Source organism: Aspergillus flavus, chromosome 7 (genome assembly GCF_009017415.1).
Source record: "Aspergillus flavus chromosome 7, complete sequence".
NCBI lineage: Eukaryota > Fungi > Ascomycota > Eurotiomycetes > Eurotiales > Aspergillaceae > Aspergillus > Aspergillus flavus.
In genome coordinates this window covers 712,980-730,245 of record NC_092404.1, presented here as the reverse complement: position 1 = coordinate 730,245, position 17,266 = coordinate 712,980, and the positions used below count along the sequence as shown (strand labels likewise).

The following is a 17,266-nucleotide window of genomic DNA, read 5'->3' as shown; positions in this document are numbered from 1 at the left end:
AGGCGAGACCTGCATAGCTAGACGTTCAATAGTTATTCTAACAGGGCAATAAAACTTATATTGAGAGATTGATTGATAGTGCGCCTCCCACGACCGCTATATTATTGAACGTACAGGCAGTCCTGTAGGGGGATCGTACTGGGAATGGGCGCCATGTACTATCACGGTCAGACTTTTATTACCCGAGTCTTTACCGAGTAACTAGGCCACCTTTTCGTCGTCTAGACCCGATCTTTTCAATAGGATATTCAATTAGCGTTAGTGTAATGCTAGTATTAGTTTAGATATCTCATTTCTGCAATTTATATCCACCAATCAGAAGCGAATCAGAATACCTACGGTGGACTAAATCGAGGTTACGGACATCACATCGACTTTTGAGCAATTTACCCGAATTCTCACTATTTTTACATTCGGCCATGGCTGCCACGCGACCCACGCACTCTGAAAATATACTGTACATCTAATAAAGCCGTAAAAAATACTAGTACATATTATTTATTATTAGAATTATAAGGTACTACTTTAATCTTAGATTTTATTAATCATTCTTTTTAAATTAGCAGTAGTAGACCAGTAGTCATGTTAGTACCTTGGTAGAAGTAGTAGGGGTAGTAGTAGTAGTAGGGATAGTAGGGGTAGTAGATTGGAGGCGGATAGTCTCTCCGCTCTATTAGATTGCTTTTGCTCATACACTCTGGCAAGGCCTTCGGAAACGGCAGCCATTAGTGGATGCTCCGAGCCCAAAACCTCCTTGTTTCCCTCTCGAATTTTAATAAACTCCTTTTCCGCCTTATCAAGCTGGCCACTCACAAGCCAAACCGATGCAAGGTTATAAAAGACATGTAATAACACTCGATGGTTATCTGGACCAGGGGTGTGTGCTATGACAGTAGACATGTGCAAGAGAAGTCCTTCGGCATCATGAAGTCGTTTCGTCAACCCATATACGATGGAAAGGTTTAATGCGGCATCTGATCCTATAATGGCTTCTACGCTCAGAGCCTGAAGATTGCTTGGATACCCCAGTGCTCGCAGAAGCATATTTTCTGCGTCATCCAGCCGGTGCATCGTGAGGTATAAAGCACCGAGACGGGCAGCAATGTCAAGGGTCAATGGATCACTCAATCCCAACACCGTTTCTCGCAGAGTTAATGCTCGTGTATACATCTGTTCTGCAGCGAGACTCTTTCCATGTTGCGCATAAAGAGACGCAAGATCTAGGATCGCGCGGACTGTCCTCTCGTTGTGTTGTCCGAATGTTGTCTTAAGTTCATTAAGTGCTCTGGTAAATGAATCCTCGGCGTCTCGAAAGCGGTTTTGCATGGATTGTAAGTGACCTAATTCTTGAAGAACCCTAATGGTAGAATAGTGGGTTGCACCGTATAGCTTTTCCCTCGCGGTAAAGACACGTTTATAGAGGCTTTCGGCATCATCGAGCTTGCCCCGGTCTTTATACAATAGAGCAAGATTTCCGACTGACGTAAGAGTTGAAAAATGAGCCGGGCCTAGGATATTCTCTCTTACTAAAATTATTCGTTTCAACATCCGCTCTGCCTGGTCCGTTTTCCCTGTACGTTTGAGCAAGCCACAAATATTTTCGCTTACATTAAGGAAATCCTTCACCAACCCCTTGTGTACGAATGACTTCTCGTTGTCGCTTATTACAAGGACCCAGCTGAGAGGTTCAAAATTACCATGTTTGCGGCTGGTATGCAATCCACTTTCCACCATCGTTAAAAGGTCGAGAGCCACTGGTATGTGCTTGTCCCCTGCGACATGTTTCCCGAAGAATGCTTGAAGGTACATCTGCTCTGCTGCCTGGTAGTCTCCCTGGTTGGTATACACATGGCCTAAATTCATTCTTATACTAGCAAGAGATGAATCATTCACACCAGGGATCTTTTCCAATCCAGCTAACGCCCTTCCAAGAAGTTCTTTTGCCTCAGAGTCCTTCACTTGCTGCAAGCAGATATAGCCAAGATCATCCATTATTAAGAGATTGACTTCGTTATCGGGGTCATGGGCCGCCTGACTTTGAAGGAATGACCTCAGAAGCCTTTCCGCAGACTCATACTGTGCTTGGTACTGGAGCAACGAGGTGATGACCCTAACAGCACCTAGTCGCTCTGGCGTAATCATCTGAATGATGTCAGATTTGAGGAAGCGGCTCTGGCCAAGATGCTTTGCATGTGGGACATAACGAGAGTAATGAGGATATGCAAGTGATTCTCCATCGCTCTTTTCGATAAACTCCGAGACACAGTCAAAGGCATACCAGTAGCCTTGAGGACCAACAGCCTTTCCCAGGCTGGCCGATACCCAGTCATGAACGCACTTATGCATGCTCCATTCCTTCAAAGCTGGGTGAAATTCGAGGAATGAATATTCGGCCAGAACTGTCATAGCCCCATTAAAGCTAACGTCATTGCTGATCACTTCGTACAGAGGACACCCATGCTTGAGACCAGCACAAAAAAGCTCATACCATAGACTTTGATTGTCAAAATAAGCCAGTATTCTGAGCATAGCTGCCGCTTCCGTATCGTCTTTCATCAGTCGATTATATGATATCTCCCAGGTTGTGTAGAGAGTACGTTCCTGGTATTCTTGAAGCTTGACAGGGCGATGAGGATCAATGTTCCACCGGTTCTCATATTCTTGAAGGTAGCGCTGGAAGGTAAAAGGGCTTTTCCGAAGGTACGCGCCCGCAGTGGCCAGCGCGAGAGGTAAGCCAGCCAGCCGCTCGGCAAGCTGCACTGCAAAAATATCTGCCATTTATATTGAGCAAGTGGATATCAATTAGATGAAGCTTAAAAACATGAAATTCTCACCTGATAAGAGGTCGTCACGTTCTGACCTAGTTTCCAGGATCGTCAGGCTGTTATCGACACTTTGAAAAGGTTTGATATCAAACAGTGCAGTTCTCCCGGTCACTTGATCGGCCTGTCGCGTGGTAATTATAATAGCGCCATGAGCAGCAGGTGGATAGTAGGAATCAAGTTTAAAGTCACTGGGATTGTCGTAATTGTCGAATATCAAGAGCCATTTTGAGTTTTCGGGGTCAGAAAGCCATTCTCTTGTTCTTCTCACAGCTTCGTTGCCCTCCAATGATTGCGAAACTTTACTTCCAAAAATGAGTCCCGCAGCTGTCGCAAAACTGTTCTTCAAAGATATCTCTGTCGCAGCGTTGAACCAAAGGACTGTTTCATAGGACGCATGCGGGGTTTGAGCATAGGTGAGGGCAATTTGCGTCTTTCCAACACCGCCTATCCCCCCAATAGCGAGACGCTGCTGCTGCTGCTGCTTTCTTTGTCCGCCCTGGCTGCTTGGATGGAGATCCTTTCGGATGGTTCTGAGCTCAGCATCGCGACCAACGAAGAGTCCTGGAGACATGGACGGTGCCTGATCAAGGCATATGCCCAATGGTTTGCGAAAGCTAAAGTCATCGTTCTGTATGGTGTTGGCTGGAGCAATGATTAGTTTCTAAGATCTATAACATGGTATTCACCCCATACTCCAGGAGGCAAAATAGGAAGTAGGGCTCTGAATGACTATACGATAATATTCATAATAGGAAAGTATAGAATAGTGATGCATACAACAGATCTCGGTATCAACAAAATCGTTCCCAAGACAGAATTCAAAGCCCATTTATCAAGATTACTCCTTACCGAAATTGAAGGTTTGAGTCTCAACGCGAGCGTGAGTGTTGATCTGTTGACCATTTCCAGTATTTAGCTGCCCATTGCCACTGTTGACATTGTTGTTTTGGGCCCCACTGCTGTGGAAGCTTAGGGAAAATCCGTCTTCCAGCAGAGTTGTGTCGCAGTGATCTTTCATTTCGTTTAAAATGGTCTCGAGTTCCGTATTTTGACTCGGTGTCACAGACCCAATGGACTCACAGTTGACTAAAAGCTGCACGTCTTGAGTGATTGCGATCATAAGCAAATCGACTTTGTTTCGCTGCCCAAGTCTATGCACGATCTTCGAGTACCGTTGTCGCCATGAAACGCTATCCGTGGGCCCGGATAGAACCTTTGTGAATATCTCCGACAATCTTCGGGCCTTTTCCTCGCAGCTGTTAAGCGTTTCCTCCAATGCCTCACAAACATCGGAAGACAAGGAATCTTTGAGTGGCTCCAAGGTCGATTTGAAAGTTTGAAGAATGTGAAGAAGCACCGGCAGTCGCCGCGCGGCGACTTCAAAGGTCTCGGATAATCTGATATCCTTCCGTGCGCGTTGATACAACGTTGTGGTGGCATCGAGAACGGTGATAACCGCCGATAACACGCCAAGCAGCTCCACGCCGGACATTGTGGTCAGGGTAGATGCTTAAGACTCAATCACGTCGAGCACTTTGGTCGGCGAGGAGGGTTCAAAATTGTGACAGTAACAAGATTAAACCGCATAAATTCGGGGGTTTGAAGACTTTATACTACTCTGCCCCCCCTTGGGGCCGCACTCTTTCTTGCCCTGGTTTAGTATTTTCGAATGACAGGGATCATTGACCGCTCAATAAAATCATCTTTGCTATGATTGGAGGAGGCCGCGCAAATCTCAATTTCCATTCGCCGAAGGCTGAGATAGCGGTGACGAGGCTGAGACACTAGATTCGAGAGGCGGAAGTCATGGAATAGAGGTCTGAGCCCCGAGATGAGGCTGAGCATAAGATGACGAAAAAGCGTGATTACAGCCTTCTAATTGTGACCAGTCTCTCCTTGCAGCGTACTGATCTTCACTTCTCCCAGATTTCAAACTGACCAGTCAATTACCGGTGCTATGAGTAACCCAACAGCCCTCACCCAGTTTATTACTCACTCGCTTCTTTCTTACCCCAGTGGCCATGCCTCTTTTCCACTAGCCAGTGGCTTTTTAGGTCATTTACGGTGGGAAATCAATGAAAATAGAGTTTGGGATTCAACCAGCTTGGACTTTATGGCAGTGCTTACCCTTGTAGCTATTGGTGTCAAAGGCCATAGGGTGGGTATGGACTTAGCATCCTAGCCAATTATCACTGAGATATTTCACACTGTTCTGGATAATGTGGCTACATGCGACTTACAAGAACATGGCACCCAGCGGAGTTGGCTGGGAGTTCTGTTCGTTAGTTTCGCCCTCGCGATCACCGGCAAAGCCATCATTGCGAGACAAGGTCTTCCACGCAGCTTGATCGTTATAGAGGACTATAGTACAATACAGAAACATTTCTCCGACAAGAGCTACCTTACATTATTTGGCCTAGGCAGTCGAAGCAGCAGCCCTCGAAGGAGGCAGAGATTAGAACAGGTTTCCGCATTTATATGCGCCATATATCGATGATATCTACTTAGATGGGACGTTCTAGTCGATTAGGTCTAGCTCTAGATCTAATAAATTTTCAAATCACCATTTTAGATGAGATCAAAGACATAGAACAACTTGCAGATTTATATAAAAATGATAATCAGCTTAAAGATAGAATGTGGTGAAAACCGCGAGAGAGTATAAATCCAGCCCGATGGACGTTATACTATTCAATATAACAGTACAGTTCCGTACCGTAGATGTGAAATATATGCCTTCTACTTTTCCGAATAAAGCATATGCAGGTCGCTGAAGAAAGAAAGGTGGACCCTAAAGAGCCGCTACGAGCGCCAAGACGCCCACGACAACGTTCTTTGGTGAGCACAGTCTATACTTTTCCCCCTCTTCATCCTCCTTCCCCCGCCGGCGTTCCTCTCGGACTCTTCTTCCACACCCACGTACATCGAGAGATAGAGTCTCGAGATAAAATGAGTGCTATACAGAATATCTCGGTGAGTTGCCTGTGGATGTAAATTGACCAACCCCTCACTTCAAACCATAAATAGTGCGGTCGCTGCCAATCGAAGAAGGTAAGCCGATCTAGCCTTGGCAATTCCAGCTGGACAGATTAACTGAACAACAACCTGTCAGGTTCGCTGCAATCGCGTCTCTCCACAGTGTGGGAATTGTGAAGCCGCGGGAGCTGAGTGTGTGTACTTGCCTCGAAAGCCACGGTCCAAGAAACAAGTGTATTTCATTATCTTTATCAACAAGGCCACTCAACTCCACCAGGCAACTGACAAGTTGTCGCAGAAACGCACCACCCGATAAACGTCTGCTTTTGGAGATTATCGACCGTCTTAAACGTCTTGAAGAACAAGTCGGTCTGGAAAACACTCCAGAAACTGAAGATAATGGTGACGATACCATGTCAATTTCTTCCGTCGGTTCAGAGGCCCCTCGCGCCATATCCCTAGACAAAGATCCGGCTCAAGTAGTTCCATCCGTGATTCGAGATATAGTCAGCCGAATCAAAGATGAAGGCGCTCGATCTATGCTTCTCTCCAGCGTCTTTTGTCACCTGCGACAAGTAGACTCATGCTATTTCGAAAACGTTAGATGTATTACAGCAATGACATCTGCTATATTGGAGATTGAACAAACACAGAGTACGCAGAGCACCGAGCCGCTTGAGGACCCAGTTATCCCAAAAGACCTGGCGAAGAAAATCATCGAAAGCAAGTGACTGCACCCTCTTATAGCTGTTGATGATCTAATATCCTTTCCAGACCACTATGGCTCTTACCAATTTCCAGGCTTCGAAATTCCCCTCGAGAAATCTTTCTTATGTTCAATCCCCGACCTAATTGAAATCCCTCATGTCCAACTAGATTGTACATCTCAAATCATTTACTACTCTGTTCTCCTTCGGGGAATTCTTCTGGAGCCCGAACCCCATCCCAGAAGGGGCAGCATTATGCGAAATCTATATCTAAAGTGCGTTGCATTAAGTGACGAATGGATGAAGAATATCCAAGATAACCCCGTCGACTTCTTAGCCGCATCCCTCATGGCAAGCGCATCACATATATTAGATCTCCAACCCACAAAGCTAACAAACCAGTAGACGTCAACAGCCCTCGAAGGCTATAACACAGATCTAGCGTGGAAGGCGTTCAGTCACACATGCAGGATATCAAAGAGCCTAGGCTATTTTTCCGTCGACGAAACACCAAGTGAAGGGGACAACCAACCCTCCACACCAGCTGGCACACCACTGCATGAAGCTGAAGTTGAGCGAAATCGCAAACGCTTCGTATTCTGGCACATCCTTCGAACAGACAGTCTTTTCCGAAAGTCATTCGGGAAGCCAACTCTCATCCCCGCAGGATCGTGGAAAGTCCATTTTCCCGATCCAACAATCAATGGCGTGGATGATGAATCCTCGCGCTTTATACAAATTCATTTCCTAATTTCGATGCGGCTTGGTCTTATTGTTAGGAAGTATCTCGATTGGATTGATAGTGGTCCGGATCCGGATCCGGTTTCACATGATGCTACTATTCATACTTATATCGATGAGGTGCAGTCTATATTATCGGATTGGGATACTGTGCGTTATACCCTACTCTAGCGGCGTCACAAAAATGGAATACTGTGCTAATAGGAACAAAAGGCGAGCCTTCTTCGAACGTTGTCAAATTATGTCGATTCCTGGCTTTGCATCGACGTGCTGGTCGGTAGCTATGAGATACTTATTGTGCTGCATCTGTCGAAGAAATGTGACCATGGTCATCTCTTACCATATGAAGCTGTTAATCTGGCAAGGAAGTCACTAAAGATCTTTCAATCGCTCCTGGGGTCCACGTCGCAAGCGTTCTGGGGAATCAGGTATAGAACGCCTCACATACCCATTCATGTCCTTGTTGTGCATATTATTAACCGCACATATAGTCCGATCACGATGTATCAATTCCTCCCCTTTTTTATCCTTTGCTTAGACATCATATGTAATCCAGACCATGAAAACCTCGATGAAGATCTGGGGACTGTGACTTGGGTATGCGACTATGTCAAAATGGCCGCCGAGGGACGGGTCGAGCTGAAGCCGGTCATGATTATCATAAAGGAGATGGTCACTGCTTGTCAAAAGGCAGAAATGGACCGTCTAGCACGGTCAGTTACTACTGGTGAATAGGCACATCGTCGATGTCTGCACACCTTCCGGAATTTCTATTTGGATCACAAATAGGACATTATTAGTCATTGGGAGATACAACATATAACAATTGTAAGAAAGCACATTACACCCTTGATTAAGCTAGCCCGCATTACTGGATTCTGACTGACCTTTCTTGGTCCTCAATCCTGTGGTGGCAGCTGTAGTGTAAAGTGTACGGTACTTTCACGGGCACAACAAAGCCCGGACCTTGCTAACCAGATGGATTCTCCGAGCTGCCTGGTGACAGTATATGTGCTGACTGTGTGCCCGTGAGAGACTGACCGAGTTTCAGGAGAGGCGACGACGTCGAGCTTGGCAAGCCAGCGACCGAGTGGCCGAGCTTCGCGATGGGAGACGTTGGAGTCATCCAAAAGATTGGACGTTATTTACAAGGGTAGATAAAACAATGCGACCGGTGTTGTCTCCCTTGTCAACTTGAGAAACGCAAACTACCAGATATCTTCATCCGATTGGCAGGTCGCGGCCACGTGATGCTTTAATGCCATAAGCAAACTATTTTTATTGGACGCGTTAGCATGGGGAGATTATTGGTCGCAATGTTAATAGAAAATCCAAAAGTCTAGAAGTTGACCCACACATACAGTCACATGATTATAGATTGCTTTAAGTTGAATGGCCTGAACTGAGTATATCACATAGTGGGTTTACTTTTTGGGTGAGTTGGAGGGAGGCCTATGGATCATTGCCACTTGAAGGGATATATATCGGTAGTGAGACACAAGAATTAGCTAGTAAAAGGATACCACAGAACTGCGGAGACAGCGGGGGATAATATCGCAAAGGAAAAAATAAATAAAAAAAAAAAAAAAAAAAAAAAAAAAAAAGAAAGAAAATGGGAGAAAAGAATCCTTGTTTATTATATGCTTTGAGCATCTTGCCATTTGTATAGCGTGACAAAGAAGTAAGCCGTGAGCTGACCTGGGGGTTATACTTCTTTCAAATTGCTGAAGCTTCTGCTTATAAGCATTGTGGAAGATCAGCTGCCCTGGTGTCTTAGGGGAAACAGAAGATAAGTATAATAGAAGACTATATGATCACTTAAAGTAATGGTAAATACTAGGTTACTAGGAATGTCTTTCTCCACGAAAAGTAACGGTGCACTGAAGCTAATGGTCTGCGCAACCGTGAACACCACCACTGAAGACGATGTACCAATCTGCTCACCATCCGAGACCTTCCGTCGGCGTCGGAGTGGGCGCACCCACTGAGCCTTGTGGTACTGCTTCTTCTACCCCATGTACTACCTCGTTTTCAACCCCAGTAGGTGTTGGGCTCGGAAAGCTAACAGTCCCATCCACTATCGGTACCAAAGTTACAGCTGGGATATACCAACTGCGATCACAGTTCTCCCACTTGGCGTCAATCTGCGTCACTTCACTCGGCATATCGATGAAAGGCAAATAATCATCCCGGATTAATGTACAAGCAGAATCATACACACCACACTGTGACCCTCCCCAATATTGGGGCCAGGGGATTAGAGGCTGCGTGTAGTTCCCTACTGTCTGGGGAAGGAACTCCGCAAAGTTAAATGGATATGCTGTTCCGCGGATGGGATACCGCGCATTTCTGTGTCCTCGTCGTGACGTGATGGTTGTGGGATTCACAGAGATCATCTTGTTTTCATGGTATTCGCCACACTGCCCGGCGTGACGACTGTTGCCCCAGGCGTAGATTGATGTGAAGAGGATATAGGCACTGGGAGATACCAGAGTCTGGTCCCCTAATATTGCTGTATTAGGACCGTTACCGGTCGGGGTAGCTGGGATTGTGGTTCCGTTTTGAGCACAGAGGTCGCTGCCAGCAGTTGTAGCGGGCCAGTAGAACAGTGTTGCTGTGTCGGGAAGGAAGTGACAGCTTCCACATTGCTCTGGTCGTTCGCTTGTTGTCATTGGGCAGCGGCCTGGGATGAGGGGACTATTTGTGTCGCCTGGAATGGAGACGGAGATGCTTGGCTTGTAGGCCCGTGAACGGCTTTTGTATGTCTCCCAGATGCCCTTGCAGCCTTCGCGATCAAGTTGGCAAGTTGGGGAGGCTGATGGTACGTTGTAAAGCGTCGTTGTGATGGTTGTTGGGATGTAGAACGTGCTGCATGCTCCTGTGCCGGGGTAATAGTCTGTCACGGTTTCGCGGGGGCCTAGGGCCCGTGCATGCCCGTCGCAAAGAGTGGTAACAGGCCCTGTATGAGTATCATAGTAACTTTCCGGGTGGCTGCTTGTCGTGCAGGCGCCTGTGCTGGTCGGGATTAGTTCTGTTAATGTTGATGTGGCAGTAGGGCCGAGAGATTCCAGGCCGCCTGAGCGGCCATCATATTGTATCCATTGCGCTGCGCAGTCGACGCCAGGGCTGTCGGTCGGTCCGTAGAGATAGTCGGTGGAGGTTGGCCAGAATAAGGTCGTACCAGAGATGACGAGCCATTGACTGCTGGTGTAGCATGTTGGCTCGACTGAGGGACTTAGGGAGGTGAGTGTATCTGAGGTTGGAGCTTGGGAGACGCTGGATATGGTAGAAGTGCCACGATTGATTACTATAACTTTGTTAGCTGCACCTAAGGTAGACGAAGATAATAGCGCATACAAGGATTACCCCATGCTGTCGGTAGGCAAGACAGCAACAGGATCGCCGGGAGCATATTGACCGCACGAAAATTGATTTCTCACTAAACGGCACACTGACTTCACACAATTCAGGCAAGGGAACTGGAGACTTTGAAGTAAATTTATACCACGCCCACATTCTAGCTCTCAAGCGGCTGGGTCTATCGGAATCCAATTACATTTCTATGAACAAAGCAAACCCCGAGAGCTCAGCTGAGTCTGACATACACCAGCTGATCCAGTTGTTGTTTCTATTGGTCCGGATTCACCTGCAGGTGCAGAGCATGCAGTTGTGATTAATGCAACAGGGGTTTGGTAGGCTGACAGGATCGAGTTGAATGCATGAAACCCTAGGGCGGGGAATCGGACGACGGCCATGACTCGTCGTATTCTTTAGGGTATGACTTGCCGATAGGTAGGAAAGAGCCAAGAGCAAAAAAGAATTCCGCCAAGCATTGCAGAAGAAGTGCACGCTTATAAATCCTCTTACTGTTATTGCATACAAATCCAAAATATTAGCCTATATGCTTCTGGTGAAGTAAATTATATTCACAAATTTACCATGAGCTTAGCCACAATCTCTTCAAAGACACCGAATTCTCCAAGCAAACAACTTTCATCGTATGCTTTAAGCTGTTATGAGCTTCGCTCAAATGCCAAGCACAAGTATTGATTTCCTAGTGCACTCACACCTATCCTCGTGAAAAAAGTTGATATCGTGACCCGTTTCCTGTCTGCCCCTAGTCTGCCCGGCGAGCCATTTTCTATATAGGTTGATTTTTAAGAACTCGATAGCTTTCCGCAGGGGTACTATATGTGATACTATGAACCGGCTACAGTTATCTCGAAGTCAATACAAACGCTACCAGTCTAAGCCGCGGTGGCCAAATGGATCGGCAGGTACAGAAAAAGGCTCTTATGGTGACAATTACTATAACTCACTTTGTTTCCTCGCGTAATGCGTTTCGCGTCGATGTTCGAGCGCATTGAGCTGCATACAATGGTCAATCGAGGACTTATGTTGAGCTGTCCAGTGGTGCAATCAAGGTACAGGCCCCAGAACGCGAGCAGGAAGCATTCAACTGGATGGTAGTGGGAGCAGACTGTGATACCAAGAGCAAGATTGACTGTGTGAGGGCAGCTCTATATAGAGCCATATATTACTCGATTCAAGAAAAGCGTGCGCATTTCTATTGCCATCCATTTGTTTCATTGCTGGAAAGAAATGCCCTATAATACTCCGGCCTTCTTTGGGGCACCATAATTTAGTGTCCACCTGGGCTCCCCGACCTGTTGAAAACTTCTTGACTAATAGTTCCCACCAACTTGTTGAAGAAGGCGATATTGTAACCTGCTAATGGCGACCCGAGACATGAGAGACAATGTAACACTATTCTTGCTCGCAAATAGGATGAAAGTTTCCATGCATATGGATTTCAAGTATTATTTCCACAAGATCTGGTCACGACGATATTTGGGAGCAACCTGTGGTCCGTCGAGGATTCTTAGCGCCGTGGCATCTCGAATGAAGGCCCTCGGAATTTAAACTTGCCGCACATTATGCCTTCATAGGAAAGAGTTGCGAGTTGGGATCTGCGCCAATGCTGGAAGCCGGCCACTAACAGCTTACACGTGAATGAAGAGAATATATATGGCCCTCGGCTTTCTTTAACTAGATAAAGTATATTCTCCTCAAAATGTAAACCGTTCTATCCATGAAACCTTCCACCAATATACGTGAACCCAGCATGGAACAACATCAAAACCCGAAAGACTCGATGAAGTCAACCTGGCGTCGATGGGACCGAAGCCAATGGACACTATCACACAAACTCCTTGAACAAGCGAACGTTTACCACGTTGACCTGGATCGAGAGGTCCCGGTTCACTCAAAAGAGGAAAAGTTACCCTACGTCTCAGACTTGTCTCTCCACCGCTGGATTATCTTCCATGCGTCTATACCACTCATCCTCCATCAACTTTATGTGTATCTGACCGGCCACAATTTCGGTCCCATCATTGCGTTTGCCTTCTACTACTATACCAACAGGATTTTCACCAGTCGTGAACTTCGAAAGCTTCGCGAGATGGGCCATACCTATGGGTTTTTAGATGGCGACAAACACGAGCGAGATGGCGTCCCCGACGTGGGAGTTTCCAAAGTCCTGATATCGGTCATGCTGGCAAGCCTAGTTCGCCCAATGATGATGGTGTATCTTACCTACACTGCAAATAAGGCCCCGGCATCACTAAGCTGGCGATGGCTCCCCCTCGAAGTCAGTCTATATGGCATCGTTCTTGACTTTTGGTTTTACTGGTACCATCGCATCATGCATGATGTAAACGGACTCTGGAAGTTTCACCGGACGCATCACCTCACCAAGCACCCAAATCCGCTCTTGACTATCTATGCGGACTCAGAACAAGAGTTCTTTGACATTGCAGGGATCCCCCTGATAACCTATCTTACAATGAAGTTTATGGGATTCCCAATGGGATTCTATGAGTGGCATATATGTCAGCTCTATGTACTATTCGCAGAGCTAGCCGGACACAGCGGTCTTCGTCTGCATGCATCACCGCCCAATCCCTTGACCTGGCTCATGCGCATCTTCGACGCAGAATTGGTTATTGAAGATCATGATCTTCATCATCGAAAGGGGTGGAGGAAGAGTCATAATTATGGAAAGCAAACACGGGTTTGGGATCGTGTATTTGGTACCTGCTGCGACCGGATTGAGGGAGTAGATACCAATGTGGACTACAACAACACGGTTCAAATGAGCATCTTCTAGAATTATGGTTTGCTTGAGCTATATTCTTTTGTGAACCAGCGTGAGCCCAAGGGCCTTCTTCTGGAGCTTTTTGTACTCTAATTTTCGCCAATACGATTAGTGTTCAGCTTAAAGGCTTGTATGGCTTTGATTGGCGGTTAACGTATGGCTCAACTTTGTATAGGTTAGTTTAGAATTATGAAAATGGGGCTCAGAGTTTACGGGGTGATATTGCTCTTATAGTCGAGCATGAAGTATTACTCGACCCCATGGTCCCCTGAAAAGAACCAAAATGCAGTTACTTTGCCAGAGCCCATGCCAGTCGTATTGACAATTTGACCAGATCTTAGTCTACACACTGAGACAAAGATAGAAGTATATTTGTACATACATAATTGACATTTGAATAGGAGGGCCAAGCCGCATTGAAAGAACAGACTAGCATGGTACCATGAACGTGCTGCAAAGATGGTAATGCCTAGAACTATTATTCAAGGCCTAAGCTGGTTGTTTACAATATAATGAAGGTTTCTGCTTTGCATCTCTTTGGTCTTTCTCTACTACCTAGCCCGCAACATTATAAGCATGGATTTGACTGAGTCAGTATCGATCTGACGAAAATGGATCGGCCTTCACGATACTATGATCTTAATTTCGAAACCGCACGTGCGACGCAAGGATATTCTTCTTAGGCGGCAGATAACAGTATATCGGCAACCTTTTATTTCCCTGCAGCACCCAAACATTGTCAAACCAGTGGTCCATGCTCCTCGTATACGCCCTCCCCTCCAGCAGACTGCTGTTCCGCCTTGAGAGTTCCTCCAGCGAAACGCAACTATCACGCTCAAAACGCGTTCGGGTACTCTCCTGTGGTGGGAGCACGATCTCCTTCATCTCATGCCTCTCGGTGAGGATATGTCTCCTCCAGCGATCATCGTGGGGATCCAATCCAGCACCCAAATCCAGCCACTTGGTAACCACGACCGCCACTCCTTCATCACCACACGTGCGGACCTCGACTTGGTACGTGGTGTCGCAGGGGGAACAATGAAACGTTTCTGGGGCCTCACTCTGCGTCTCCGTCTCCGTCTCCGTCTGCCTCCCCATCTCCCTCGCGCTCTCCCTAGCCTCAAACCCACGCCACATACATGTTTCAAGCCCCCTCCTAATAACCGCATACACATGCGGCGCATGCAAACTACTATGTCCACAGACCCTAATAAATGGCAACCGATGGACATTGAAATCCGGAATGAGCGCCCAATTCTGCAACCGGAGACACAGACTTGCCTTTCCACCGGCCGCAGCACACACGCATACATCCACAGATAGGAGACTGGTCAGCCTGCGCGACGGGAACATCAGTACCTCCACATGCGCCAGCTCGTCCGTCGAGATCCCGTGCTCGGGCCCGCAATAGTGCCGTTTCATAGCGAGCTGGACGTGCATGTAGTTGAAATGATACAGGGACTCGGTCTGGTGGACTGACATACACCACTGCAGAGAGCGCATCGCCTGGTCGGTGCTGTGTTGGGGGAAGCGGGCATCGGTCCGCCAGGCGGGGCCCGGGGGACTGATGTCTTCTCGCCGGTGAAAATGGGCGCAAATTCGGCAGTAGATGAGTGAGGGGCGAGCGCGTGCGAGGTTACTGTGGAAACTGTGCCAGGCCTCTGTACGGATAGGAAAAGGGCGTTTCTCCCCGAATAGGCTCTGAAGATGGTGGTTGCAGAGTGAAAGGCATGCTTTAGTAGCTGGGTCTAAAGAGTTGGCTATCATGTAGAGGATCTCCAGTGGGAGGTCCTCCAGGTAGCTGACTAGTCTTTTTGACCTGTTATCACTCGAAACTGTCTGGCCCCAGGGAGATGGTATCCAGCTGATTAAGCTTACGAGGGGTTGCATTGTGGGGGATGAAATACGAGCTCCAGGAAAGCTTAGGTGGTTGTGGATTTCCTTTGTCGGATATTTAAACATATATCTGACGCGATCCCGTGATCCGCGATACGAACCTTCAGCCTCCAGCCAAGCTAACATCATCAGCATTCATTAGAACTGGATATATGTTGGCAGGCCCACCAGAGTAAAGGAAATTTTAACATTTATATAAAATGGGGACCGCAACATGTTTATTGGGGATACTCGAAAATGGGCTGGTCACCAAGGGCAAGTTGGAAGAGCTGCTAGGCTACGATTAGGGCATGATAGCCAAGGAAGGAACTGGACGAAGCCCCCCGAGCTTGTCTTCTAGCTTTCTTTTCTTGCGGAAACATTGTGGTTCAGAATAATGCTAATCTAAGCAAGGAATAGATGTAATGTCTTCAGCATAGAGTTTGATAAGTCTGGCTCCCAGGGCGTCTTTAGCAATGCGAAGCCTTTCAAGGGCCCGTAATGAGAAGATATCAACCTTTTTGCTGGCTCAGGGTGCGCGTGACTGTCCGAGTCGTGACATATTGTAATCTATGTAACGTATGAGAAATACAGTAGCGTGATGATTAGTCATGATAAGCACCGCATGACGGGTGTGGCGCCCTATTCTGCTCTGTTTCCTGCCTCGATCCCCCGATGCACTTTTAACAATTTCACCCCAGAAACTACCCTCATACCCCATACGCCAAGAACTGCTAACAAGCTTAGTATACCTTAGCTCGTACGGCATTGTTTAAAGTCTACCTCGTGAAACTACGGAGATGGAGGGTTCCCTATCGCGTTAGCAGCGAAGAGATCTCAGCCGACCTCAACTTCGCTTCTCCTTCGTAGTACCTAGGTTCAATACCTTACACATTTATTGTCGTCGGCTAAACCATGGCCTCCTCATTGAGCCGCGGACGACGTCGTTCGCGCAAGACCTCACAAGAGGAGCGGATCTGCTCGGTTTGCTCCCAGTCGTTCAAGAAGGCCGAACACCTGGCTCGCCATTTTAGGTCCCACACCAAGGAAAGACCCTTCATGTGTCAGGTATGCGGCAAGCTATATGCCAGACAGTATGTCTCCTGTCCCCGCTATCATCCACTGTAGTCCTGATTCAAACAGGGATACTCTCTTGCGCCATGCTCGCTCACAACACCTGGGTACCCAACCCCATCAACACCCAGTCCATGGAAACAGCGCCCCGACAAGCCCCCCGATAAGCGATCCGGTCTCGCATCTAGCAACCCTAGAGAGACCCGCTACGGATCAAGTCTGTGCCAGCATAGACTCGATAATCCCGGCTCCTGAACAGGTTCTACATGAGCTGCAATTTTCATCGCTCGACCACGATTCAAACACGGCTACTACGCCTTCACTTGTACACTATCCTCAACATGTGGATGTGCGCGCTCCTACTACGCGCAATATTCTCGAAAATGACAACAACTCAGTACCCGCCTTTCTCGCAACTGAAATGGGCGGTTCCAGGTCCTGGCCCCACCATATGGAACGGCCAGTGGGAGGAGGATTTCCCTTCGTTACTCCCTTGGGAAAGCTTTGATCTTGACGCTGTCAATCAGACCTTGCTGGAATCTATGGATCACGGGCTCCACAATACCGCGCCAGACCCTATAGAGAATTCTCTCCCTCTAGATCCGAATCTCAATTTGGCCAATGGGCTCACGCTGGTACAAAGAAAATGGCACACCTTTCCCGAGCCCACGGTTCCCTCAGGCGACACAACTCCTGCGCACTCAAGGACCAACCATACTGTCAGCACCCATAGTGATGATCGTTATCGTCAGAAGCTGGTTGAAAGCCTCCGGCAGAAAGTGCAGCCAGGTATTCTGCCATCTACTAAGTTCCTGATAAGAATACATGGATATCCGGACAAAATCTGGCTGATAGGTTGCAGGACCTTTGTCTCCAAGCATACTTTACCCATTTTCATATCATCTTCC

General features: G+C 47.3%; 6 protein-coding genes across 6 annotated transcripts; 3 read left to right on the top strand and 3 right to left on the bottom strand.

Annotated features, from left to right (window-relative positions):
* Window positions 1-289: 289 nt before the first annotated feature.
* On the bottom strand, window positions 290-4,430 carry F9C07_2280625 (putative kinesin light chain; the record flags this gene model as incomplete). Its single annotated transcript, XM_071510450.1, has 4 exons — window positions 3,675-4,430; window positions 2,835-3,467; window positions 695-2,771; window positions 290-455 (listed from the first exon to the last, which is right to left on the bottom strand). The coding sequence occupies exons 1-4, from the start codon at window positions 4,315-4,317 to the stop codon at window positions 290-292; spliced, it is 3,519 nt and encodes a 1,172-aa protein (XP_071366894.1). The 5' UTR covers window positions 4,318-4,430.
* A 1,264-nt stretch (window positions 4,431-5,694) lies between these two features.
* Window positions 5,695-8,628, top strand: F9C07_2144229 (fungal-specific transcription factor). Its single transcript, XM_071509191.1, has 10 exons — window positions 5,695-5,798; window positions 5,853-5,876; window positions 5,938-6,035; window positions 6,100-6,524; window positions 6,576-6,859; window positions 6,914-7,399; window positions 7,463-7,677; window positions 7,741-7,954; window positions 8,008-8,019; window positions 8,137-8,628. The coding sequence occupies exons 1-10, from the start codon at window positions 5,775-5,777 to the stop codon at window positions 8,170-8,172; spliced, it is 1,818 nt and encodes a 605-aa protein (XP_071366893.1). The 5' UTR covers window positions 5,695-5,774; the 3' UTR covers window positions 8,173-8,628.
* Window positions 8,629-8,848: 220 nt separating this feature from the next.
* On the bottom strand, window positions 8,849-10,779 carry F9C07_2241402 (uncharacterized protein). Its single transcript, XM_041295093.2, has 2 exons — window positions 10,607-10,779; window positions 8,849-10,556 (listed from the first exon to the last, which is right to left on the bottom strand). Exons 1-2 carry the CDS (start codon window positions 10,659-10,661, stop codon window positions 9,190-9,192), a joined length of 1,422 nt encoding a protein of 473 aa, XP_041150007.1. The 5' UTR covers window positions 10,662-10,779; the 3' UTR covers window positions 8,849-9,189.
* A 1,595-nt stretch (window positions 10,780-12,374) lies between these two features.
* On the top strand, window positions 12,375-13,421 carry F9C07_5406 (uncharacterized protein; the record flags this gene model as incomplete). The annotated part of the gene is made up of 1 exon (XM_041287403.1): window positions 12,375-13,421. The coding sequence occupies one exon, from the start codon at window positions 12,375-12,377 to the stop codon at window positions 13,419-13,421; it is 1,047 nt and encodes a 348-aa protein (XP_041150006.1).
* A 627-nt stretch (window positions 13,422-14,048) lies between these two features.
* On the bottom strand, window positions 14,049-15,299 carry F9C07_2200722 (F-box domain protein; the record flags this gene model as incomplete). Its single annotated transcript, XM_041287399.1, has 1 exon — window positions 14,049-15,299. One exon carries the CDS (start codon window positions 15,297-15,299, stop codon window positions 14,049-14,051), a length of 1,251 nt encoding a protein of 416 aa, XP_041150005.1.
* Window positions 15,300-16,199: 900 nt separating this feature from the next.
* Window positions 16,200-16,866, top strand: F9C07_5404 (putative early growth response protein 3, egr-3; the record flags this gene model as incomplete). Its single annotated transcript, XM_071511351.1, has 2 exons — window positions 16,200-16,378; window positions 16,428-16,866. 2 exons carry the CDS (start codon window positions 16,200-16,202, stop codon window positions 16,864-16,866), a joined length of 618 nt encoding a protein of 205 aa, XP_071366892.1.
* Window positions 16,867-17,266: the final 400 nt, after the last annotated feature.